The following is a 27531-nucleotide window of genomic DNA, read 5'->3' as shown; positions in this document are numbered from 1 at the left end:
AGGTGAGGGCTCTTTAAATGCTATGCCCTGCAGAGCAAAAGCATTGTCACTGAGATTTTAGTAGAACATTTCTATATCCATATCTTGAGTTTCTACATATTTTATTCCTGCATCTGTTTTCATTAAAAACCAGATGCTCCCAAGCTCCAGGAAAATCATCAAGCTGAAGCATTTATCTTCTAGTTAGCATGGAAACAATTACAATAATTACTACTACTGTTCCGGCAGCTCCACCAACCATCATTCCAAGGAGATTCCCATGGACCTGTGCCGCCTGGCATCTTTCACCTGTATAGAAGAAAGTGTTGCCTTTTATTCCCAGGTGTCCTTCAGGCAACAAATGTAAAGGCTTGGCAGGTATTTTCCTGCCCTGCAGGACCTTTGCAAGATCATCCATCTACATTCAGAACTCCTGAAAGAACTAAGGGGCCTGTCTGCTGTAGATTGAGGACTCTGGTTTGACAGAGGATGTTCCATCTAGACACAACCCTGAGCAGGGTCCAGTGGGGAACCATCCCATCCCAGAGCTGAGGAGAGGGAGCTCAAGGGGGCTTTCCCCCACCCCCCACAAGATGGCTGGGTTGCATGGGGCAGTTCCCAAGTCTCCCACTTCCTTTAGGGCAATTTACATCCCCTGAGAGCACCCACAGAGGGAGCAGTTTCTGCACTGCCCTGAGGACTGCTAGAAAGAGAATTCCCAAAGGCTGAGCAAACGAGTACTGTGTTCCCATCACTGTGCCTGACAATGTGGAGGATCTGATATTAATGTCTGTAGTGGTGAACTGAGAGTTTTAGCTTCTCGTGAGCTGAATGTTTATTTGATTCATCAGCTAGTGCATGAGAAATCGGCGGCTGGCAAAAAAAGGGGCCCGTGGTACCTGCAGCTTGCTTTCCCTTTCACATTCACACAGACTCCATCATTGTGGCAAGGATTTGGGTCACACGGGTCTCTCATGTGGGATGACCAGTCTTCAAGGGGGCCAGTGTCCAGGGCTGATCTCCTCTGCCTTTCAAGAACGAGGCCTTTGGTGGTGGATTGGGCTGGTTTAATAGGGACTTCAGTCTTTTTGAGATAGGTTAGATCTTTTAAAAAAGAAATAAAGAGAGAGACAGTGGTTAATAGCGACTGACATTTTTTTACATTGTACTTTTCATCCCAAAGGATCTCAGCAATGGCATATTATCTCTCCTTGCCCCACGTAGGGAGCTCTCACTGGTATTGGAGGAAGCTCTGCATGTATAAAAAGAGGAGAACATGCCCTTGCTATATACACATTGATTATATATATATATATATATATATATATATATATAAACACATAGACATTTCTATACATATACATACACGTACACATATACATACATACACAGATATAGAACCTGTGCCTTTTGCATAGCCTGAAAATTCCCCAGTGACTAATAACATGAAGCTCCTCCTGCTTATGCCATCTTGGCATCCCTGTATTAGAACCCTGAAGTTTCCCCTTTTCGCTAGCCCTGTGTGAGGACATTACAGAGAAAGTTACCACAGAAGCCTTGCAATGAAGTCATTTGCCAAATAATCTCAATTATTGGTGAAGTGATTCCTATGTGTGTTAGTGGTGGGTTCAGACTGCAAAATGTGGATCCTGGATTTCAAAAATCTCAGGCTCTAAGGTTCTTTATATATATATATATATATAAATAAAATAAAATGGACCAAACTCAACACCTTTAAAAATCTGGCCCAGCAAAATAGAAGCGGCTCAGAGATTGATGACAATCATTATCGGAATACCCATCTGAATTGACATTGAAAGAAGAACCTGTTCAGTTTGATTTAGTTGGAGTTGGTCCTGCTTTGAGCAGGGGGTTGGACTAGATGACCTCCTGAGGTCCCTTCCAACCCTAATCGTCTATGATTCTATGAAGAGAAAGAAAAGATTCTGCACCTTTAAATTCTGCAAAAATAATGAGGTCATCGTTTTTCAGGAAATTCCTCTGGCTCAGCTGTTTGTGAGAGATGAAATTACTCCAGCCCCAGTCTAAGCTTCTATTACAGTTGCATGAAGGGTCTAATGTTCCAACCACAGATGGTTTATCCCATATTGAAGTATCATTTTTATCTGCAAAATAATACGATTATGCATGACTTGGTTTTAATCAGCAAAAAGCCTAGCACCAAATGCTATTCAGCAATAGATGTTAAAGCTTTACAAGGACTTTTTCTGCATTAATAAACTAGTGGTGAAGTCATGCCACAAAGTCAGATTTAGATTCTGAATACCTGTGTGAGAGTTTAGAGGTTCTGGATTTTATCAATCATTGTTCTGTGAAAAATCTTTGTTATTCAAAACATTAATATAGAAAAGATCATACTGAGAAAGGTCTGGCGAGATCGGGACTCAGCTCTTGGGGTTTTACTTTGACAAAGTCTTTATTCTTCGTATTAATTTGTATTGCAATATCACACAGGAGTTCTAATCATGGACCAGGACCTCAGTGTGCTGCCTCTTCCTCAAATAATTTATAATCTAAGTGTAAGGCAAGAGGCAATAGATGAAGACAGAGATATGGATGGGGGATTACTGGATATGCTTTGGATGATGATAACTTAGAACTCCCACAGATTTCCAACTACTTTACTCATTAAATAAACTGCTTTGGGTGACAATCTAAATGCAACCAAGCTGTCCGTATTCAAGGTCACCAAACTGCAAAATTTGCACGTTCAGTTGGTCAGGCGCATCACGGGAAGGTGATGCTCTTGTGGCGTTGCAATGTCACATTGTGACACACCACTCATCAGATCATGTCACTGGCTTGGAAGTGTTCTGACCTCCCTGAACCCATTCTAAGAACACAGGCAGAATTCTGGGTCTTGACTTCGTTTTGAAGAACTTTATATTTAGAATCAAACTCATATCTCTAGGCTCATTCGCCCCTATAATAATAAATAATTATTATTAATAAACACCTAACACTTATAGAGCACATTTTTATCCCAGGTGAGCTTGTATCATTATTCCCATTTTACAGATAAGGAGCCTGAGGCACAGAAAAGGGAAGGGACTTGCCCAAGGTCACCCAACAAAGTAATAGAAGAGCTGGGAATGGAAACTAGGCCTCCTGACTCCAAGTCCCATGCCCTCTCCACTGGATCACACTCTCTCTTGGGCATGCTGCTTCAGTCATTTTCATGCAGAAACCACTTACTCTGCAAAACCTGGGTCTTGTCTGTCGTGAAGCTCCTGCTCGAGGACATCCTGTTCCTGATGTCAGGGTGCTGGTCTAGCACCGTTATAATAGCTTGTCTGTTCTCAGCAGGCCATTGCAGAACATCATCATTCTCTCCACTGCACAAGTGAAAAGAAATGCGGGTGTAATCTGGAAAGTAGGAATTAGATGTGCCATGAGGATACAAAGTTATTCCATAACCATAGCCCTCAGGGCTATAAAACCGGGGACTACGCATCACAGAGCCTGAAACAGAAGTCTGGAGAATGCGGGTGAAGTTCCGAATGAGCCATACAGCACCGGGGCACGGTGTCTCAGTTAGGGTGACATCATCAATAAAAATTCCACCAGATGAGCTGCTGTGACTGCCCCTGAGTCCTTGGAAGACGTATCTGAACTTCTCTTGAACATTGAGGGTCACATGGGCAATTTTCCAATTGTGGTCGCTATCTCCTACGGGAAGAAACGAGAACCAGGGACACAATTAATAACAATATACCATAGGCTTGGTCTACATTACAGAGTTAGGTCAGCACAAGGTGGCTTACGTTCACCTAATAACGTCAGTGTCTACACTAGAATGCTGCTTCCGCTGAAGTAAGTGGCCCACTATGCCAACATCATAACTCCACCTCCACAAGAGGCGTAGCACTTATGTTGATGTGGTAAGTGCCCCATCCCCACCCTATCACTGACCGCCCAAATTGTCAGCCGCCTCCTCCCCCACCCTTGTGTGATAGCCTGAGCTGTCAGCCAGGCATGCTGTCAGCGCCAGAGCAGTGGGTCCCCCACCTGTGAGCCCAGCATCCGCTTGACAGCTAGGGCTATCAGCGCTGGGGTTGGGGAGAGCCAGACTCCAGCTGTCAGTGTGTCCCACAATGCCCCACTTCAGTCAGTGGATGCTCCTGGTGAGGACACCCACCACTGACGGAAGGAGTAAATGTGGACATGAATTACAGTGGTGTCTGTACATTGACTTAAGTCGACTTAATTCTGTAGCATAGACAAGTCTTTAGTAGCACATTTATTGTTATCCAACCACTTATTTAAACCGCATACTAAGACATGTGGATTTCCCCATAACCCTGAAGGGTGGAGATCTCAGGGTGTTATTATTACTATTATACATTTATATTTTAGTATCACCAGAGGCCAGCTAGACCAGGGGCCCATTGTGCTAGGTGCTGTACAAATATTTAGTAAATGGCAGTCTCTAACCCAAAGAGCTTACACTTTTAAAGACAAAAGATATAAGAGGTCAATGAGAACCAAAAGGCTCAGGGAGTCTGGCACCAGCTGTCCCAATATCACCCTGATTTTGCCAAGGTACAATCCTTCATCCTGAAAATCCCACCTGCAGGATATTCATAGATCCCCAAAACTCCCTGGGTTTTGCCACCACAACAGAACCATTTCACGGTAGCTGAGTTTGTGCTGTTGAGCAAACCCACAAAAGTGGCAACTCTCATTAATGTTTGGTTTTGCATTTTTTTTAACTTGGTCTAAAGTAATCTCAAAATAAACCATCAGGGTCAGATCCTTCCTTCCTTGAGGTGACTCAATGGCAGTCATTAGAGTGACACAGGGACTGAATGTTGCCCTTTCTGTTGTAGGAGAGCCAGATTCTGATACCTTTACTCACACTGAATAGCACATGACTCCTTGAGAAGTCCAATTGATTTCTGCATGTCAGGTGCATTGAAATCAGTGGGATTGCTCATGAAGTCAGGGGTTATTTAGTATGATTGACATAGTATCAGAATATGGCCTACTAGGTCTCTGACTGTGTGGTGCATATCGAGACCATTTGTTGGCCACCCCTTCACCCTTCCCTATTATTCCAGGGTGACCCCAGGATGCTCAGCGTGTTCTCTGTTCAGACACAAGTTTAAAGTTTGATGTCAAAGCACTTGTATTAGATGGTGCCACTTAAATTCAGTGACTCATTGGAACCACGTCCCGCTGGCAAGCAATGAGGAGTTGATGTATTTGCTTCTAGAGCATTTTCCATGCAGAAAATTCATGTGCAAGTTGTCAGGAATGAAAGCTCTTATTTGCATTAACAATGCCGGGGATCATTGCTCCTATTTGCATGAGCACAGTGGTTAGTTACCCCTCATGGTGCAAATGTAAATCTTTTACAGGCCTGCTTTGCTCTTACCCAAAGCATTAACATTGTGACCTATATATTGCTTGGGACCATCCGAATTTCACCATCCAGGGCTTGTAAACAGCCATCCACGTAGTAGGTATGTTGTGCTCATACCAGAATGCCTACCTGGATAGCAAGATGCTGACCTGATTGGCATGGGAAAACTCTTGTGTTTCTGAACCAGTTTGTCTCTTTTCTGAGCACACTATGATATCCCCTCACCCACCCCAATTTTTTGGGGTCGTCTAATATTTTCAAAAATACCTTGAAAGGTTTTGACTTTAACCAGTGTGTTAACAGTCCCGGTGCCATTGTCCTTTCTAACCCAGATGACAAGCTTGTCCAAGGGGCTTCCGGAGATCTTATAGAAGAACTGGAGACACTGCTGAGTTCTCTTTGGATAAAGGATCCGGGATTCTAGGAGAGCCATATCTTCTGCCTGGCCAGAGCTAGTGTTGAAGTACATGAAAGAACCAGCATCTACAGGGAAAGTGAGCATCAGTTATTGCCTCTTCTTAATCTTTCTGCCTGCTGCATATGACTTGTGGTGGCATAAATGTATGTGCAGTGCAGAAGAAACAGCTGCATGTATAGTTAGTGGTGCTTTTCTTAAACCTCACAACACCACTGTCTTTTTAGGTATTGACTCATATCCCCGTGTCACCAACAGGGAAACTGAAGCACAGAGAGGCTACACAGAAGACCCAGGAATAATATCCCGGGGCTTGACCCCAGTCTCTCTCTAGCCACTAGACTGTACTGTCACACAGCCAACGTCCCTTTAGTTACATCTGTGAAATAAAAAATGGGGGTGTGACATTCTGGGGATCACACAGACAGGAAAGGGGTTCTGTCACTGCCTGCCTTGTAACTTTGGGTGCCTTAATGCTATGGTGCCCTCCCTGCCTGCCTGGTGGGAGGTGACACTGCAGTTGCATCTTTGTTACAAGTACAATGTTCTACACATATCTCCACGCATACATTCGTAGCCATAACCATCTGAAGAAGTGGAGTTTTACCCACGAAAGCTTATGTCCAAATAAATCTGTTAGTCTTTAAGGTGCCACCGGACTCCTCACTGATCTCCTAATGACCACCAAGTTTGGGACATTACATGCTTTCATGAAAGACCGTACTTAATCTACAGCTCTACTCTGTAACATTGTGTAGAACCTGTAGATTCAATTGCTTGTCCCTTGGGGTTCAGAGCCCCTGTTCTCTCCTGGGGGTGCCTGGACTTTGATTGTCACAGGAGGGAAAAGAATTCAAAGAAAGCCTGCAGGATGTTCTACTGACGACCCGTGGATTGCTTCCAAGTATCATTTCCCATTCCTAGTTAAAATTGTACCTGATCCTATGTAACTATTCCTGAAACAGTGTGAGTCTCTGTGTCTTCTTCACTTTAGTGGCTGGTCCACGTAAGGGGATAAGAATGTGTCACCGCTGCCAGAAAATGGAATTGCTCCTTTAGCTCAAATGATAGTGGCTCATGCCAAGAGTCATTGTACCTGCACTTCTTATTTAGGCAAAATTCCCACTGAAGTCATATTTTCCTGAAGTCTGAGGGAGTTCTGCCTGATTAAGTAGTGGAAAATCAGGCCCTTAGCTGTCAAACAAGCCTTTGGGAATTTCTCTTTACTTTAATTTGTGAGCAAATGCTTCCAGGACTGACACTGCCGGGCTCTGTCACTGGCTCATACTAGGGACTGACCTTGCATTTTTTTGTGATTCTACTAGTTTGAAAAACAGAAAACTGGGGATTTTGTGTAAAATTATCATTAAACACTTGAATAGAAGGACCTTAAAATCATTGTTGTTTGATTCCTTAGGCAATCAAATATTGATCTAAGACTGTTCCAGCCCCAACACGCCTCACGCGTCATTTATGTTTCAAATGTAACAGTTACCAGAGATTTGGGTGCAACTCTTCACTCTTATGTTGTGCTAAAATCATTGTTAATCAAACCGCGGCAGGCATGGCAGGTCACATTCCAGCATATATTTATTATGCCTCTAGTTAAACCATAATACATGTTCTTTGTCCTCTTCTATATTGCTGAGCTGGTCTGGAGAACGTAGTGTGTGTTGCAAAAAGGTTCTGATTTGGCACTGGTAATATCAGCACCTTTGTTCCTCATTATCAAAAGAAAGCACATTGCCAAGGTGCTGTGAAAAGGGAAAAGGGTGCTAGCATAGCCAGAGTCATAACAAACAAGCCTTCTTTAGAACAGTACCCAGTTATTTTCTTGGCTTTGAAGTACCTTTCAGTTTGATCAGCTGCCAAGATTTTCCAAGTGTTGGCTGCAATGTTAGCATCTCTCCAAAGTGGTCTTTAAAACACAGCTGTCACCCTCGCTAAGGTATGAACAAAGTGACCTTTGGGGTCCCTAACGTTTACTCAGGTACATCTTTATTTTTTATTTTACCTTTGCAGCGTCCGAGGAGCGTGTGGTCTTCTTGTCCTGCGAGGCTGCTCTTATGGACCCAGTCTGCATCATCTCCGGTGCCCTGAACCATGCCACAGATATTGGCAAACTCAAAAGCACACTGGTCCAAAAGGGTGTGAGTTGAAGCTGAAAGGACATGCATATAGTTAAATCCAAACAAGCCTCTAGTAAATAAAATGTGTTTTAAGGAAGACTGGGATAATGCTGTTCAAATTGTTTTTCCCTTCTGTATGCTTTTCCTGATGGATAAGTTTCTGTGCAACACATCATACAGCACATATACAATCCTGCAACATTTTGACTACTCAGGGAGGGTAAAGGATTCCTTAGGGAGCTATTACACAACTTCTTGGTTCCTGAAGGTAGCAAATAAAATCAGCTGTCCCTGATGGATGCCCAGCCTGACAATTGGCTGATTTCTTGGAGCTGTCACAACTGAGGTGACCCTCAAGCAAGGATCTGAAGGAGGAGAAGGTTAATTCATTGAGGGGGATCCCTGAATAAAGCACAGCATGGAAGGAAGCATAGAATTGGATGAGTTTAAGTCTTTCATTCACTTACTGGACTGCTTCAAAAGCAGTAATGGCTAGCAGAGACCTAGAGAGGGATTGGGACGGGGGAAATAACCTGCGCCACACATCACTCATCCCCATTAGCACTGCAGCAAGGTAAACCGAGGACAAGTTTTCTATAGTTCCTCCCTGTCTGGATCTCGCGTCTTTTTATTTATTTATTTAGACATAAAAATTAAGGGGGAGAAAAGAAATCCTGTTAAAGCCCCAAAATGCGGCAAACTTGACAATGGCTCAGTGTGGACTTACTGCAGTTGTACATGCGATTGAGTCTTTCTAAGTCAACGGCGCTGAAATCCAGGCGCTGCCCAATAATGTCATTAAATGCTGGTATCTTCGCAGTGATTGTTGGGACACCCTCATTTTTGTTAAATGATAACGGCTCGTAATGCATTACTGATTCATAATCGTAAGGGGTGTTCAGGTCGGAGATGAATGTGTCGTCGTACTTCACAAAGTTGTGAGATTGGCCTGGTGAAAGAACAAATGAGTGATTCATTCTTAAAATGGTCAGAATCCTTTCCAAGGCAAAAATGTCCCTGGGATGGACATACTAAAGCTCAAAAGTTACAACATATTAATGCAGAACGGAATCAATACGGTGGCTTCAAAGACAAGTACCATATGGTTAGAATTAGAATCTTAAATTATTGGTTTATGAAGCAATTTTGACAACAAAGTCCTCTTATTTTAGATCCCCGTTTTCATTTCATGTGTCTTCTGCTAGTGCACATTTAAATAACTGCCAGCTGCCGCTTTTTAGTGCTATCACTCGTGAAGGCAAATGATGGAATTTCCATGCATGAAATATATTTGTGCTTGACTGTCACTCAACTTGCACCTATAGAGCATAAGAGCCAACTTCTGCCCTAACTCACTTATGTAAACTAGTTCAACGAGAGCAGAGTCTGAACTTGTGCACGTGCCTGCATGCGCTAGTAACAGTGCTCAGAAATGGTGCATGAATGTATAAGGCCACGTTTTGAAAAAGTGGTTCTGAATGTTTTTCTCCTTTTCTGAAGGTCCTCAGGCATCTCCTTGTTTCGGTCTCATTTGCTTCCCTTCTCTGTCTCTTTTATGACTCACATTACAGTTTGACTTCTTCTAGCTATGGCCTCGATCCTGCAAAGGGTGAAATTCTCTGGCTCCAATCCAGCAAAGCATGCATGTAATTGCTCAATTTTACTCATGTGAGTGAATCTATTGGCCTCAGTGGGAGTATTCACACACTTAACAGTTAAGTCCAAGCGTAAGTGCTTTGCAAGCATTGGGACCAGATTGCTCAGCACCTTGCAGGATTAAGCCCTAAGGAATGATGAGCAGGCTTCATTCTGGAGCCTTTAATTACTGAGGCAAATGTTTGCCTGGGTATTCGGCTCACTGTAGAACAACCAGGGGTATTTCTCCTCAGTAGGGAGATGCATGCAACATGCATCCTTAGTGTGTAGAGTGCTCCCAGCCCCCGCTGGCATGCCGGACAAAAGCCATCTTCCATTTAGAGCTGAGTGAAAAATGCAGTTTTGCCACACTAGATATTATAACATTTGCTGCAATTTTATCCATTTTCAATTCCCTATGATACTAAAATGGCAATTTGGCTGCAGAAGCACATGAAATTGTAACTTTTCCATTGTTTTCCTGAAAATAATGTTGCTATAAAAAAAAGGAAAGACCTATTTTTACAGTGAAAATAGCCCCTATTTAGTGCAAATAATTCACAGAAGGGACCAATTTCAAGCTTGCAGAGTTTGAGAGAAAGAGAAAAAAATAACATTTCAAATTATACTGTGAATGTTTTGGCTGCTTCTCACTGCTATTAAAATTCTTATTCTCCTCAATTAGAAATAGCATGTGGCTGCACTGAATGAACCATTATTACTAAATAGCTCAGTTGTACTATTTCCCAGTGTAGCTTATTGGGGTAGCAGCTACGTGCTCAATACAATGGTCTGGGATTCAGAGCTGAGGATTGTCTGAAAGTTTGTGTTTATTTCCTGTTAGAGATTTGAATTGAGACTTTGTGTTTGGCTCCACTTGCAGCTGTACAGTGCTGGGAGTTAAACCTGTCTTCGTACAGCTGAGTAGGGAAAGTGCTGCAGTCTGTCCACACTGCCAGCTGCCAGCGCACTGTCCTGGCCACATTTGCAGCTGCATTGGGAGCGGTGCATTATGGGCAGCTATCCCAGCATTCAAGTGGCTTCAACGTGCTTTTCAAAAGGGTGGAGAGTGACAGGGAGCGTGGGAAAGAGAGAGTGGGTTTTTGGGGGTGCTGAGAGTGTGTCAGCACGCTGCCTTGTAAGTTCCAACCCCCCTCTCACTCACTGAAGCAAACAGCAGCTGTGTGGGTTTTTTCCTCATAGACCAGATAAGCAGCCACTTGTGGAAGTGGACCCCAACCCCCTCACCGCACACCACCCCGCCCCACCTCTCTCTTCAAGCAAACACTAGCTGTGTGTATTCCAAAGGGAGCTCCCCTGCCTGCCTCTCACTCATTCAAAGCAAACAGTAGCTGTGTTTGGTTTTTTGATAAGCAGCCCCCAAAACAGAGCTTTGAAAGGGCACTTCCCCTCCAGAGTTCACAACAAAACAAAGAGAGGAAGCTTCAGTTAAAAGGATTATGGGGAGTTTCCAGAGGTCAATCACTGCATAATAAGGTTACTCCCCGTTTACACTGGAGCAGCAGTATCTCAGCCACTCCGCAACAGCTGTTATTCCTCTCAGGGAGGGGAAGTACCAGCAGCGCTGTAGCCACGAAGACACAGCGCTGTACGTGCCTTGCCAGTGTGGACGAAGATTGAGGTACAGCGCTGTGGGTGGCTTTATTGCACTGTAACTCTCAAATGTAGCCAAGGCCTTTGACTGGATTAATTATCAGAAAGGATGTCACTCCTCCCAATGTAGCACTACAGCTTTTTACAGCTCAGAGGAAGGTAATCCACGCAGAAGATCAGTTATAACTTTCAGATGAAGATCCGTTCTAAGAAGAGCACTGCACTAGCTGCGAATAAAAGAAGCAGCTGGCAGGTTGTACAAATCCAGCCTTTGCTGACACCTAGTGCCAGTGATTCAGAGCCAGAGATGATCCAGTCTTTATGCAAATGCAAGATATGAGGAGGGCATGTGGACAGGGCCGGCTCTACTATTTTTGCCGCCTCAACCAAAAATAAAAAATAAATAAATAAAAGGAACTCTGACTGCTAAGCAAAAAAAAAAAAAAGGGTGCCCGGACTGTGCTGCCCCAAGAATGGATGGAATGCCGCCCCTTAGCATGAGCCACCCCAGGCACGTGCTTCCTCCACTGGTGCCTGAAGTTGGCCCTGCGTGTGGAACCTTCCACTGTATCCTCCATGCAGTGCCCAGCTGAAGTTGCAGTTTCTCAACTCCCCTAAGAAACTTTAAGAGGCGTTTTCCCTCAGTAAGGCCTGCAGGATTTATCTCAGTGGGAAGTGGGATCTATAGCTTGTAATGACACCTGCAGAACATCGTACCTGCAGTAAAGTTACACTAACATGCACCTGCTATATTTTTTCCTTTTTTGCATTAGGCAGGAGAATGTTATAATGCTCCCAGTCAATTACCGTTTTATTAGACGTGTCATATTTGGGTTGGGGTCAGGCAGAGAGGGGTGTTACTGATCATCTGAAAAGAAGAAAGAAAACTGATGACTGGGTAGCTCCAGGGATCAAGAAGGCTGATGTGTGTAATGCCTATTTTGCTTCAGTCTTCACTAAAAAGGTTAATGGTGATCCGATAATCAACACAATTAATATTGCCAACAAGAGGGAAGGAATGCAAGCCAAATTAGGGAAGGAACAGGTTAAAGACTATTCAGCTAAATTAGATGTATTCAAGTAAGCAGGGACTGATGAAACTCATCCTAAGGTACTTAAGGAACTAGCTGAAGCAATCTCAGAACCATTAGCCATTATCTTCAAGAGCTCATGAAGGATGGGTGAGGTCCCAGAGGACTGGAGAAGGGCAAACATAGCATTTGTCTTTAAAAAGGGGAACAAAGAGGACTCAGGAAATTATAGACTAGTCAGCCTAGCTTTGATACCTGGCAAGATACTGGAACAAATTATTAATCAATAAATTTGTAAGCGCCTGGAGAAGAATAGGATTATAAGGAATAGTCAGCATGGATTTTTCAAAAATAAATCATGCCAAACCAACCTAATTTCCTTTTTTCACAGGGTTACTGGCCTAGTGGATAAGGGGGAAGCAGGAGCTATGCCATCTCTTGATTTTAGTAAGATTTTTGACATAATCCCACATGACATTCTCATAAGCAAAACAGGGAAATGTGGTCTAGATTAAATTAGCATAAAATGGGCACACAACCAGTTGAAGAGCATAGTCGAAGAGTAGCTATCCCTGGTGTGCTGTCATACTGGGAGAGCATATCTAGTGGGGTCCCACAGGATTCAGTCCTGAGTCCTGTACTATTCAATATTTCCTTTAATGACTTAGATAATGGAGTGGAGAGTATGCTTATAAGATTTGTGGCTGACACCAAGATGGAAGGGGTTGCACACACTTTGAAGGACCAGATTAGAATTCAAAATGACCTTGACAAATTGGAGAATTGGTCTGAACTCAACAAGATGAAATTCAATAAAGATAAGTGCAAAGTACTATACTTAGGAAGGAAAATTCAAGGTTATTGTTATGCACAATTACAAAATGGTGGCTAGGTGTCAGTACTGCTGAAAAGGCTCTGGGGGTTATAGTGGATCACAAATTGCTTTGAGCAGGGGGTTGGACTAGATGACCTCCTGAGGTCTCTTCCAGCCCTAATCTTCTATGATTCTATGAATGAGAGTCAGTGTAATGCAGTTGCCAAAAAGGCTAATCTCATTCTGGGGTGTATTAACAGGAGCGTCATATATAAGACAAGGGAAGTAACTATCCTGCTCTACGTGGCACTGGTGAGGCCTCAGGCAGAATAGTGTCCAGTTCTGAGTGCCACACTTTAGGAAAGGTGTGGATAAATTGGAAAAGTCCAGAGGAGAGCAACAAAAATGATAAAAGGTTTAGAGAACCTGACCTATGAGGAAAGATTAAAAGAACTGGGCATGTTTACTCTTGAGAAAAGAAGACTAAGGTGCAAACCTAATAACAATCTTCAAATATGTTAAGGGCTGTTATAAAAAGGACAGTGAGCAGTTGTTCTCCGTGTTCACTAAAGGTAGGACAAGAAGCAATGGGCTTAATCTGCACCAAGAAACATTTAGGTTAGATATTAGGAAAAACTTTCTAACTATAAGGATATTTAAGTTCTGGAGTAGGCTCCAAGGGAGGCTGTGGAATTGCCATCATTGGCAGTGTTTAAGAACGGGTTGAACAAACACCTGCCAGGGATGGTCTAGGACTTGGTCCTGCCTCAGCACAGGGGACTGCATTAAACGATTTCTCAAGGTCCCTTCCAGCCCTACCTTTCTATGATTCCGTTGGTAATGGGTTGTGGAGCCTTTCAACACATCTGAAAAATGGGGATAATTATACTCTCTGGTCTGTCTTCTCTATTGTAAGGATCAGAGACTGTTTCTTACTATGTGTTTGTTCAGCATCTAGCACAGTGGAACCCCAAACTCAGTTGAGGCATGTAGGCCCTATATTTAATATTAATTAATTAATTAAATTATTATTATATTATACTGTTGGTTCCAATCCAGCCCAAGTTAATAGCAACTGAAAATTATTGCCATCTGATGACTGTTTGGTGACCTAAGTGAGGTGAGTTGTTCTTAGTTCAGTTTAATGGTGAAAAACATGGTGTGTAAAGCCCCCATCACCAGTTGGCTGCCTCAGTCATGCTGGCAGTCCCCACACAGATGTTAAGGAAGGAATGGGCATGGACGTTCAACTCCTCTCTCGCGTCTAGAAACCTTTGTGCCACCACCCGGGTCAGACACATGTTGGGGCAGTGCTGAGTGAGCATGCATACACTACTGTTACCTGTTCCATACAAAACAACAGCTATTCGGCTTGGAGGACCGAAGAGAGTATTTTTACCATCAGTTAATCAGATAACTGAATTATTCTGGTACATTTTCTTTCTGTTTGTCTTGCATTTATTTAGTGCTTGTGAAAGGTGGAGCCCTGACAATTGAAATCACATATACCATGCAACAACTCTGCAAGCTTCCCTGTACAGTCCCACCAATGTACCTCAACACTGAGCAAAAAGAACCACACTAAGAGTAAAAGAGTGGCTCACGGTCTTGGTGCTGAGACTAGCAATAAGGATGCCAATGGAGGTGACATGTGTTACATGGTCACATGGGACAGGTTATTGTTGGACCTCAATTCTTCCATTCTTCTACTTATGTGTGCATTCTCCTTTCCTTACTATCATTTATATCACATTAACGTCTAGCACTAGGACCACAATGTGCTAAGTACTGTATAACTCCATAGTAAAACACTGCCCCAACCCCAAAGAGCTTCTCTTTCAAAAAGAGAATGCAGAGAAATAGGGAGAGGGAAAGCAGAGGTGAAGTGACTTGCTTAAGGGCTCCTGACATCTAGGCCAGTCCCCTATTCACTAGGCAATGCTGCCTCTCTGATCTGTGTTAACCTCAGGAAAAAAAGCAGCGCGGAGATAAAATGATGTCAAACTACCTACTACATCTAAATGTGCACAAGTATCAGCTTTTAGAGATGCCCAATGCTGCACCCTCGATCTAATCTGGCTCTAAAATTCCATGTCAGGAGGCTTTAAAACCTAGTGCATTAGTGAGAAAAATAATATACTTTCTGTCTCTGTACTTCCCAAAATCTGTATTGCCATTTAAAGCTGACCTGGAAGAATTTCATCCCACCAGATGTTCACGTAATCATCCCGGTCTGTCCTGGATTGTTCATGATAAAATCCCATTGCATGCAAGAGCTCATGTTCTACGATAGCTTTATGGTCACACCGCTGCCCAATGGAAAGGTTTTGTCCAGTCTGTCGGTCACCCACCATGGACCAGCACCTGAGAAAGAGAGAGAGATTGCACAGTCATATAACCATAGAAGTGTAGGACTGCAAGGCACCTCAAGAGGTCATCTAGTCCAGTCCCCTGCACTCAAGGTAGGACTAAGTAAAACTAGACCATTCCTGACAGGTATTTGTCTAACCTGTTGTTAAAAACCTCCAATGACAAAGATTCCATAACCTGCCTAGGTAATTTGTTCCAGCACTTAATTACCGTGAGAGTTAAGAAGTTTTTCATAACGTCCAACCTAAACTACCCTTTCTACAATTTAAGCCCATTGCTTCTTGTCCTATACTCAGAGGTTAAGAACAACAATTTTTCACCCTCCTCCTTGTAACAACCTTTTATGTACTTGAAAACTGGTCTCATGTTCCACTACAGTCTTCTACATCTGAGGGTGCTAAAGGAGTTGGCAGATGTGATTGCAGACGGGGCAGTGAGTTACATGGGGCTGTGGTGCCCATGCTCCAGCAATATTCAGGGCACAGGGACCCGGCTTCACCAACTTTCAAGGCCAGGTCCTCCTCCCTGTGGCCTGCTGCCCCCATGCACCTCCTCCAAGCATCCCTGCCTGCGCCCTGGGCAGCAGGCAGCTGCCCCCTGTAGCTCCGCGCTGTGCTCTGCCAACTACCAGCATCAACTGCCGCCGCAGGGTCCTAGCATCCCCCACCACTAGTGCCAGGACAGATTGACCCAGGTTTATCCTGCCCCACGCTGGGCAAGGGGTAGCCCCATCCTCCACCCCCAGTGAGGCTACAGCGAGGGGCAGCAGCAGGGGAGGAGGTGCACAAGTGATGGCAGCCCCCTCCCCCTGCACCCACCACAAGGGAGGCAAGGGGGCTCCCTGGACCCAAGAGGGGCTCTAGAAGCACATGCAGTGACAGCGGTGTGAGGTGAGTGTGCTGCCAGCGGGGGAGAGGACTGCAGGGAGTCTCTGGCCCCTCTCCAGCCGGGGGCAGCCTGCCTGCAGCCCAAACTCCTCCTCCCCGGCCCTGCCCCACCCCAGAACCTGCAGCCCCAGCCAAAGCCCTTTGCTAAAAAAACTTCAGGACCAGACTTCAAAGAGAAACTGCTGAGCTTCAGTTCATCTGCAAATTTGACACCATCAGCTCAGGATTAAACAAAGACTGTGAATGGCTAGCCAACTACAAAACCAGTTTCTCCTCCCTTGGTTTCACATCTCAACTGCTAGAAGGGGGCCTCATCCTCCATGATGAGGGGTTGGACTAGATGACCTCCTGAGGTCCCTTCCAACCCTGAGATTCTATGATTGAACTAACACAGTTACCCCTCTGATACATGTTCCCCAAAGACAATGAAAATAGAAGTTTCCATCCAACACATTACTGGCGTGAAATCCCCAATGGTGACAAAGTGGAGAGGCCATGGCTTATGTACTCAAAAACCCAGAATGCTGCATACTGTTTTGGATGCAAACTCTTCCAGTCTAATGTTCCAGCCACATTGGGTTCTACAGGAACAAAGGACTGGAAAAATCTGACTAGAAATATGGCATGCCATGAGAAGGCAGCAAATCACCAGAGAGCATTCCATAGGTGGAAAGAGCTTGAGACGAGACTAAGGTTAAAGGCCACCATAGATGATCAGCATCAAGAGAAGATTGCATCAGAGTCTCTTTACTGGCACAATGTTCTGAAAAGGCTCATTGCCATTGTGAGAATGCTTGCTACCCAAAACCTAGCACTGAGTGGCACTTCTGATCAGCTGTATGTGCTAAACAATGGAAACTTCCTTACAATTGTGGAGCTGATGGCTGGGTTTGATGCTGTACTCCAGGAGCATCTAAGAAGAGTCACCACCCAAGAAATGTACACACACCACTACCTTCAAAAAACAATTCAAAATGAAATCATACAGTTACTGGAAACAAAAGTCAAACAGAAGATTGCAGCAGATCTTAAGTCAGCAGGATATTACTCTGTTATTCTGGACTGCACACTTGACATCAGCCATATGGAACAAATGACTTTAATGGTGCATTTTGTAACAACAACAACAGAACCTAGTGAAAATGTCCCTGCAATGGTGATTGTCAGAGAGCATTTTCGAGAATGTATTGACATTGATGATACTACAGGAGCTAGTATGATAAATGTGCTTCTTAAAAAGCTGGAAGAAACGGGAATTGCGATAGCTGACATGAGAGGTCAGGGCTACGATAATGGTGCCAACATGAGAGGAAAGAACAGAGGAGCGCAGACACGGATCCGAGAGTTAAACCCTTGAGCTTTTTTTGTCCCATGCAGTTCTCATTCACTGAACTTGGTGGTCAGTGATGCAGCATCAGCTTCTAGTGAGGCTGCTGAATTTTTAATGTAATTCAAAGCATCTATGTATTTTTCTCGCATCAACTCATGGATGGCAAATTTTGAAGCAACATCTGGGAACATCCTCTGACACTGAAACCACTTAATGCCACAGAGTGGGAAAGTCGAGAGGAGGCGATAAAGCCTATCAAACACCAAATTGGGAAGATGATGCCATAGTTGCCGTTATGAAGGATAATGCTATGACAGGAACTGTTCGTGGGAGAACAGTGGCAAAGGGAAATGGAATCACCAGAAATATATATAACTTCATATTTCTGTGTGGCCTAGTGTTGTGGCATGACATACCATTTGAAATAAATGTAAGCAAGAGACTCCAAGGTGTTGACTTTGATATATCTGGAGCAATGGAACAACTGAACAAAGCAAAGTCATTCCTACAGTCTTACCAGTCAGATGAGGGATTTCAAAATGTTCTGAAGAGTGCACAGAAGTTGGCAGAGGAACTTCACACTGAAGCTATTTTCCCTCCCATTCAAGAATACAAGAGTCACTGAAGAAGACATTTTGATTACAAGACACGGGATAATCCCATAAGAGACCCCAAACAATTCAAAGTTGAATTATTTAACCAGGTGCTAGATTGTGCAACACAGTCAGTTGAAGAATGTTTCATGCAGCTCAAGGAATACAGCAGTATATTTTGGATGTTGTATGATATTCCAAAACTCCTCACTATACCTGAAGAAGACCTACACCAGCAATGAAGGGCACTAGAGACAGCGTTGACACATGATGATACGCGCGATATTGATGCGAGTGATTTAGGTGATGAACTGAAAGCCCTTTCAAGATACATTTCAGCAGGATCAACTCCAAAGCCTGTTCTGGAATATATGTGCACAAATAAGATGACCACCCTCTTTCCAAATGCTTTTGTTGCTCTGCGCATACTTCTAACAATTCCTGTAAACATTGCCAGTGGAGAACACAGCTTCTCCAAGCTGAAGTTAATAAAAACACATCTATGTTCCACAATGACACGAGAGGCTGGTCGGCCTTGCAACCATCTCAACAGAGCATGAGCTGGCCTAGACTGTGGATCATCAGGAAGCAGTTCAAATCTTTGCAACCAAGAAGGCAGGGAAAGCACCACTTTGATTATTCAAACAGATAAAAATGCCAGTGTTTACTATGCAGACAAGAAAAGTTACATTTGCTGTTCAGGAGTTTGAAGGTTAAGTGTTACTTAACATTTTTGAACAAGGCATTTTAAGTTGTTAGTTCTCCTTTATTGGGGTAGGTTGCAGAGCAGTACCACAAGAGGAGAAGAACAGGAAGAAGGCAGACTTGAGACCTTTCAAAGTTTTGGCCCAAGGGGGCATGGGAGTGTCATTTGAACTCCCCACCTCCAGTGCCAAAAGGACACCCTGAGAATAGGGGTGCGTCCCTGACCACCTTGGCTGCTACCCATCAATGGACCTATCTTCCATGAACGTATCTAATTCTTTTTTTAACCCAGTTATGCTTTTGGCCTTCACAACATCCCCTGGCCATGAGATCCACAGGTTGACTGTGTGCTGTGTGAAGTACTTCCTTTTGTTTGAAATTATCCTCAAGTTACCCCTAGTTCTTATGCTATATAAAGGTGTAATTGATGCTCTCCTATTCACTTTCTCCACACCATTCGTGATTGTATAGGCCTCTATCATACCCACCCCACACACACACACACACCCCTTAGTTGTCTCCTTCCTAAGATGAAGGGTCTGAATCTTTTTAATCTCTCCTCCTATGGTCTCATCTTGGGTGCCATTTTGCAATGAAACATGTGGCCAGATTGGAATATACATACAGACACTACCCTCATCAGTGAAGACTGAACCTTCCACCTCTTGTGATAAAGAAGAATTTGTCACTAGAGGGATTTAGGATGAGGAGCACTTAGAAATCTTATGAGGGAGTATGTAATACACTGGCCTAGTGCTGGACACCATATTTCCCTCTAATGTTATAGCAGCACAATGTGCTGGGATCTGAGCTATTGACTTCAGTTTCTTGCACCTGGGCCAGCAGGAGTTAAGAGTGTTGCAGAGGCAACATGCTCAGCATCTAAGCATCTAAGTGTTGCCACTTTATGTCATTCACTGGTGACTTCTCTGGATGACTCAGAATGGGCCCTGATGGGATCCAGAAAGAGTATCTTCAGTCTGGAGGATAAACGAGCCAAGGCAGAGGGAAGGACAGGGGAAAATATAATAATCTTTATGACTCTGAAAAGGCCTTTAAGAAACCCTGAGAAAAAAGAAACATACATAAGTGATATACTTGATAAGATTCTTATCTTTTTCTAGCTACCGCCTTTGTACTCAGTGATCTGGGGATAGTTTATACACAAGAAATAAAAACTGCATTTCAATAACTTGAGCTTTCATGGCATCTTTTCTTCCAAAGATTTCAAAGCCCAAATTCTGCCTCGCAACACCCCTGCAAAATAGGTAAGGAGTGTACAGAGGGACCACTTCACCCACCACTGAAATGGAAACACCTCTCGGGAAGAAGGTGGTGGCTGTTTAAGGATGTGCAGCAAATCTACATAAAGAAAATTAAACAAGAATCTAGGAGGTCATCATAATACTTGCCCATTAGATTTTTGAAATCGTATGTAGGAGCTCTCTCCTTCGTATGGCTTGAAATCCACACAAGACTTAAGACGGTACATTTCAAACACTTCAAGTATGACTCCCTTTGCATTCAGATCTGGAAAATATATTTCAAGAAGTACCTTTAATATATTGTAGATCACTTGTTTGTGGAGATAAGCTATATGCTGTACATGCATTATGCTATATCGCAGTGTAGTGATATGCAACTCATCGCTGCGGCGCCTCCTGCTGGTCGTCCTGGGAATTAGCTCTGTTTCCAGCTCTGGAGTGCCCTCTGCAGGCTGCTGTCTCGCCTGTCGCTGGCCTCCATGTCCCTCTCGGACCCCGGTGCCCCTTCTCTACGGTTCTGCCCCCTGCAGTACCCCCCCCAGTCTCTGGGTCTCTCCTCCCAGGGGAACCCCCAACCCTCTATCCCCACCTCACCTCAGTCTAGAGAGAGACTCTTTGAACTCCTGGCTCACAGCCTTTTATAAGGCCAGCTGTGGCCTGATTGGGGCATGGCCCAGGTAAGGCTGTTTCCCCAATCAGCCCAGCCTTTAGCTCGCAGCCCCAGCCCTTTTCCAGGGCTGGCTGTAACTAGGGTGACCAGATGAGATGAAGAAAATATCAGGACATGTATGAGGGTTGGGGGTGTCCACCGGCAGAGCAAAATATCGGGACAAATTGATTGGTCGGGACGTGGGACAACCACCCAAATATCGGGACGGTCCCGATTTTATCGGGACGTCTGGTCACCCTAGCTGTAACCCTTTCAGGCTCGGAGCAGGTGACCACCCTGCTACATGCAGTAAGAGACAAACACTTTACATTACATGTTTTGCTATATCTTTGAGATGCCGTGGAATTTGATCTTAGTGTAATTGGTGGGCCTGCTTATTAATGTATTTTGAAAAGCTTTGAATGGCTTAATGTCATTTCTGTTAGGGTCAAATTCTGGTATCCTGTTAACTCCAGTGGGACCAGGATTTGGCCCTAAAATTTGAAGAGTAAAATCTAGTCTGCTTTACCTAGGTCATCGCCCAGAATATAGGGAATAGGGAACTTCCATCTGTAGATCTCATTTCTCAGTGCATTACGCTCATTCTGTTGAAAACAGAAGGAAAGATTAATCCCCCCCGGAATAGGGCTAATAGTACTGCAAATATGACGAGTACGAATTATGTCCATGCATTTACAAAATACTTACTGGCAGTAAGATATCCCCCTGAAAGAGGTTCAGGCCAGCAGCTGCAAAGCAATTTAGGAACAGATTATTTAAATTAAATCTCAAATACTGTTATTTTATATCCTGAGAAATGCTGAGTTTATGGAACCATGGAAGTTTCAAGGCCACAAGTTGACATTTATGGATAACTATTAAGGGCCTGTTTCTAGTCTCACTAAAGTAATGGATCTGTCCCTAAATTAACAGCAGATGCTGCTACCTAATTGGACAGATTACTAAAAAGCATGTTATGAGAGGTTTATTCTGCCTTATGGCTGTCTATGCTCCAATGTCTTTGCCTCCCTATAATCATAGCTTCATCGAGTTTAAGTTTAGAGGAAACTATTCTAATTATTCCAATCATCAAGTCTGACTTCCTGTATAACACAGGCCATAGGATTTCACTCCATGATTCCGGCATCAGCTTGTGTCTGAGTTAGGGCATCTCTTTTAGAAAGAGATCCAGTTCTGATATAAAGTCTTTAAGTGATGGAGAATCCACTATATCCTTAGGTAAGCTGCTCCAATGATAAGAATAGAATAGAATATGCATATATATATTTATCAATATATTTGTAGATATAGCAATATATATCAAAATCAGATTACAAAAAAATAGAAAATTAAATGAGGTGGGTTCATTTTGTTGTGCGTTTTTCCATGTAATTTCTATACAGTTCAGACAGAAACGCAGTAAAGCCACTAAATGACTGCCCACTCTCTAGAACCAGCTGTTATGGCGGGGAGGTGGGTGCTAACTGGCTTCTAAAGCCATTCCTACTTGGAACCCCACTCTGGGCCATACCGTCAATTGAAATAGTATCATTCACTTCAGTGTAAATTCCCCTCAGCTATAGACCTGGCTCAATAGCCCTCAGTCTTCAGGAGTGAAAGGCTCTCACCCTAGTGGATGTTCATTAACATCACAGAATTACCACACAGGTCAGTATGACCTGTGGTTTTCATCCAGGAGAAGCCCAAGGCTTGGACAGCAGGACTGCTGCAGGGCTAAGATTCAGGAATACTGGTGGTGCAGGAGGATGTTCAGTCCCAGTCTGCCTTCACCATGTTTGTTTATGATATGACTGCCTGCCCTGCCTGAGCATATCACCCAGTTTTTCCAAAAAAAAAAAAAAAAAGTTTCTAAATATTAGAAGGTTGCACCAGCATTTTGCTTACAACCATCTCAAAAGGACTGCATGGGAATTAGAAATGCAACCCACCTAAATTTATTGCTGGAATGTCCTCCCTCAATTCACCAGCATCAGCATCACGTGCTGTAAGAAAAGCAAATTAAGAAGAAAAACATTATGCATCCCCTGCTCCACGCACAGAAAATAAAAGAAAATATCTCAACACTAGAAATAGTTTACTGAGTCCTTACCATCTCCCTTTGGAGGGCGTCTAACCTGAAAGACAGTAAAATACATATTGTACAAGATGTATAACATGCTGAAAGAAGATCTGGCAATACAAGAGTTAGACTTACCGAGAATGTAGTGCAATAGGCAAAACATAATATGAGACACAGGCATGGGAAGAAGTAAGTGGAAATCATTCTTGCAGTGAAGAGAGAAAACAGGGCATTTACAATGTACAACGCTTACAATTTATAGAGCAGTTCCTTGAACTTTGCACTTAGCATCGTGAAAGAAACTTCGAACTCATCATTTTTACCAGGAGAGTTATTATTAAAATAGTAATTATTTTTACAGTTGCATGAGATATCATTATCATTGTTTACCTAAGTCCATTTGCAAGAACATGTAATTGAGCAGCCTGATATCTTTCTGTCTTCATTTCAAAAGCTGAAGGGCCAGACCCTGACCTCAAGTACTGCTTCCAAGTCTGAATTTGGCCCAGAGATTAAGTAAATTATTTCCGTTGCTGACAGGGCCGACTCTAGGCACCAGCAAACCAAGCACGCGCTTGGGGCGGCACGACTCCAGAGGCGGCATGGCAGCATTCCAGAGGTGGCATTTTTTGCTTCAGCAGTTCGCTCTCAGAGGTTTTTGTGGTTTTTTTTTTGCGTTGGCTGTTGCGCTCTTGGAGGGTTTTTTTTTTTTTTGCTTGGGGCAGCAAAAAAACTAGAGCCAGTCAATTCTAATTTCAGTTACTCTAGCACAAGGTTTCTCAAACAGGGGTCACCGCTTGTGTAGGGAAAGCCCCTGGTGGTCCGGGCTGGTGTGTTTACCTGCCCCATCCACAGGTCCAGCCGATCGCAGCTCCCACTGGCCACGGATCACTGCTCCAAGCCAATTATCCTGAAAAGATACACAGATGCACTGTTAACGTTTTGGATTATAAAGGAAAGTGCTTATATGGCCACCTCATGATATACTAACTTAATACACTACAAAAAGTAATTTTCCCTCTGTTGATATTCACCCCTTCTTGTCAACCTTTGGGAATAGGCCACATCCACCTTGACTGAATTGGCCTCATTAGCACTGACCCCCCACTTGATAAGACAACTCCCATCTTTTCATGTGCTGTATATTTGTACCTGCCTACCATATTTTTCACTCCATGCATCCGATGAAGTGGGTTATAACCCACGAAAGCTTATGTCCAAATAAATTTGTTAGTCTCTAAGGTGCCACAAGGACTCCTCATTGTTTTAACTTAATACAATTTATTTTGTATAGCATTTTTCATACAAACTGCATCCCCAAATATTAGTACGGCTCAGGAAGCAGAGACAGAGTCAAATACACCCTTCCATTTCAACTCCCGTTGAAGCCAATGTACAGGTGTAACTTTGGCTGCCAAGTCTAATGAAATCTTATCATTCATAATTGCCTTTTCCACAAAAGTAAAACCAGAAGTCCTCCCTAAATCAAACCATCTCAGCAATGTTGAACTGAGTCCTCAAATGGATGAGGGTCAGAAGGAGGGCTGTCGGTGAATTGTTTAAGCAAATGAGTAGTGTGGTTGTATGTTTGAGTACATGGGTAGCAGCATTCTTTATCTTACAAGTTTTGGAGAGCTAGGGTTAGAGGAATCTAGCCTAGAGGAATCTGCAATAGTCAAGATGAAGGGAAATGAAACCATGGATGAGAATCTCAGCAGAAGTATTGAGTGGGCTCAATATTGCATGGGTGGGGATAGGTAGATGTACAGGTCGGGGAGGAGGAGTTTGGATTCAAGGATGTCACCAGTATTATGCACAGTAGAGATCAACGGGAAGACTGAATCATGGAGGAAGGCACAGTTCTGCTTGGAGAAGTTCCTCATGTCTGAGAGAAGCATTTTCAGTTTTTTGAGAGACACTTAAACAGTTTGAGATGAAGCTACCTGTTTACTTTGCCAAAACCACCAGAGAAGCTCAGTTTAAGTTGTTCAACTGAAAATGTGCTGGTGTCATGGAACACAACTGTTGTTTAAATCAAACAGTTTATATTGTCTGTAGAGGATGATTTTTTGTTTACAGCTCTTGTGATTAGAGTCAGTGCATTTCAAGGATACACTGGGACTTCAGATTTCATCCAAGGGATGAGATCTGTAAGAAAAGATGTTTCAAGAAATGAATGCAGTACATACAATACTTCTGTGTGCCACGCAAACTGTCAACAGGCTGAGTCAAGTGCAAACTATGGAATGAATTTGTAATCCCTCTGTTTAGTTCCACACAGAAGGTAATTAAATGTCTCAATGGGATGCTCTAATCAGCATTTAAGGCCCGATCCCGCTCACATGGATATCAATGGGAAGACTCACACTGACTTCCAGAGGAGCTGAATCAAGCCTTCGGAATTTAGCTGTAGAGTTCACACATGCCTAAAATGGGTGTTTATGCTCGTTGGTGCCAATATGAACATCCACATGGAGGCTATGGCCCTTTCATGAAGGTGACACATTTGAGGTCTACAAATGAAACTCTGAACTGGCTCCTAAATGGAGAGTAACTCCAGTCCTCCTAGTACTGCTGTTAATTTCTTAAATATCAACTTGATTGGCAGGTCTACACTAGCAAGTTTTGCTGGCATAGCTATGTTGGTTGGGGTGTGACTTTTCGCCAGAATAGTTATGCCAATAAAAGCTCTAATGTAGACACAGTTGTATCAGTATAGAAGTGCTGATATCAGCATAGCTTACGCTGGTTGGGGAACCAGAATAAACAATACAGTTATATCCATATAAGGGTGCTTATCCTGGTGTCAATATTAAGAGGGTTGTACCGGTTTAACTATACTGGAATGGTTATATAGGCAAAACCCTCCTAGTGAAGACTAGGCCTTTCAATAGGGCCCTGATTCTGAGCTCACTTCCATTAGTGTCAAACCAGTGCAAGCCCTCTGGCTTTAATAAAGCTACTCCCATTAAAGACTGGTGCAAGTGAATAAGGTCACAAATGATATTCTTATCGTTAAAGGTGGAACAAGTATTGAGTGCCTCATATAACCAAGGTAAAAGCTGGAGCATTCTGCTCGCTGGGAATGTAAAACTTATCTTTGTGTTTTTTTTATTAGGCAATCTAAAGTCATGGGTCTTTGATTCTTACTCTGAGTGAAATGCCAGCACTCAGTCTCACAGTGACATTATATCAATCTTAGACATTAGTTGGGGCATGGAGAGACAAGGTGAGTGTGGTAGTATCTTGTATTGGACCAACTTCTGTTGGTGAGAGAAACAAGCTTTCAAGCTTTCTTTCACCAACAGAAGTTGGTCCAATAAAAGCTATCACCTTGCCCACGTTGTACCTCTTATATCCAGGAGACATTCTATGGTGGTGGTGCTTGAGTCAAGTAAGTGCATTTATGGGCGATCTAATTCCATGCCCTAGCTGAGATTCCTAGGCTTGATGTGAGCTAGTGCACTGAGTATCACTCAAAGCAAGAACTAATGATCCCTGACGTCAAAGAAAGTGAAAAGAGGGACACTGTTCACAAGCCAAGAGGCTGATTCTGCAGCCCTTTCTCATGTGACTTGTGTCACTGACTTCAAAATTCCCATACTGTTATTGATAGAGACGAGATTACTCACATTTGGGCTACAGGACTGGGGTCTGTAATGACCCAAACAACACTTTTCCTGGTTATTTATTAGAAAAAATCAGTTATTTAATCTTTATATTTCCAATTCATGGCCAGAACAAAATAGCCCAATCTACTTTATCTACTGCCACAGGTGTGTCCTTTGGACCTGGCCTTATCTGGGTGCGTGAACTTAAACAACATTCTTCTCAGGATTTATTCCTGAACTACTGCAATATGACTGTGAATCCTTCCATCGTTGCCTGCTTCACATTACAGACATGGTCAGGTTCACTGCTGGCATGAGTGGCCCAAATCCAGCATGTCAGAGGAAATATGGCTGCTCCTTCCAGCAGTGAATATTGCCCTTTGAATGGAGAGAACTAAATAGCTAAAAGAGGTTGAGAGAAATGGCTGATGAATGGTGTGACGGCTTGGGTCACAGAAACCCCCTTTGGAAATGCCACCCGATGTGCTGGGACTACCTCTGAGCCCATTTTCCCTGGCAGCTTGGGACTTCAGTACCTTGCCTGGTTGTGCCAGACACGCTAGCCTGCTGCAAACACAGACCCAGGTCTGAACCACATCCCCCAAAAGCTGCAGGCTTAACTGAAAACAGCTTAAGAAGTGCTCCTGTCTCCAACACCCAGATAGCCAGTTCCCAATGGGATCCAGACCCCAAATAAATCCATTTTACTCTGTATAAAGTTTATACAGAGTAAACTCATAAATTGTTCGCCCTCTATAACACTGATAGAGAGATATGCACAGCTGTTTGCTCCCCCAGGAATTAATTACTTGCTCTGGGTTAATTAATAATTAAAAAGTGATTTTATTAAATATAAAAAGTAGGATTTAAGTGGTTCCAAGTAATAACAGACAGAACAAAGTAAATTACCAAGCAAAATAAAACAAAACACACAAGTTTAAGCCTAATGCAGTAAGAAACTAACTGCAGGTAAATCTTACCCACAGAAATGTTCCAATAAGCTTTCACAGACTAGACTTTCTCCTAGTCTGGGTCCAG

General features: G+C 43.3%; 1 protein-coding gene across 2 annotated transcripts; it reads right to left on the bottom strand.

Annotated features, from left to right (window-relative positions):
* On the bottom strand, nt 1–27531 carry MEP1A (meprin A subunit alpha). 2 transcript variants are annotated; one of them, XM_045010825.1, is made up of 15 exons: nt 27474–27531; nt 23723–23792; nt 22913–22937; nt 22752–22805; nt 21511–21551; nt 21332–21407; nt 20301–20418; nt 15192–15367; nt 8637–8858; nt 7795–7941; nt 5633–5848; nt 3196–3669; nt 1932–2105; nt 879–1083; nt 1–288 (listed from the first exon to the last, which is right to left on the bottom strand). In XM_045010825.1, exons 2-15 carry the CDS (start codon nt 23729–23731, stop codon nt 285–287), a joined length of 1941 nt encoding a protein of 646 aa, XP_044866760.1. In that variant the 5' UTR covers nt 23732–23792; nt 27474–27531; the 3' UTR covers nt 1–284. The 2 variants fall into 2 exon arrangements, with proteins under 2 accessions (XP_044866760.1, XP_044866761.1); XM_045010826.1 differs by lacking the exons at nt 21332–21407; nt 22913–22937; nt 23723–23792; nt 27474–27531 and having other exon boundaries at nt 22752–22801.

The sequence above is a fragment of the Mauremys mutica genome, chromosome 3, assembly GCF_020497125.1.
Source record: "Mauremys mutica isolate MM-2020 ecotype Southern chromosome 3, ASM2049712v1, whole genome shotgun sequence".
Lineage (NCBI taxonomy): Eukaryota > Metazoa > Chordata > Testudines > Geoemydidae > Mauremys > Mauremys mutica.
Note: the sequence above shows the minus strand (reverse complement) of the source record. Positions and strands in the feature narration are given on the sequence as shown.

What these genes read in the sequence shown, in the direction of transcription:
- MEP1A (XM_045010825.1), bottom strand. An exon ending in CATTCCAGCAATAAATTTAG is followed by an intron (nt 21,552 to 22,751) that starts GTGGGTTGCATT and finishes ATTGCTTTGCAG; the next exon opens with CTGCTGGCCTGAACCTCTTT. An exon ending in TATTCTGGGCGATGACCTAG is followed by an intron (nt 20,419 to 21,331) that starts GTAAAGCAGACT and finishes TATATTTTCCAG; the next exon opens with ATCTGAATGCAAAGGGAGTC.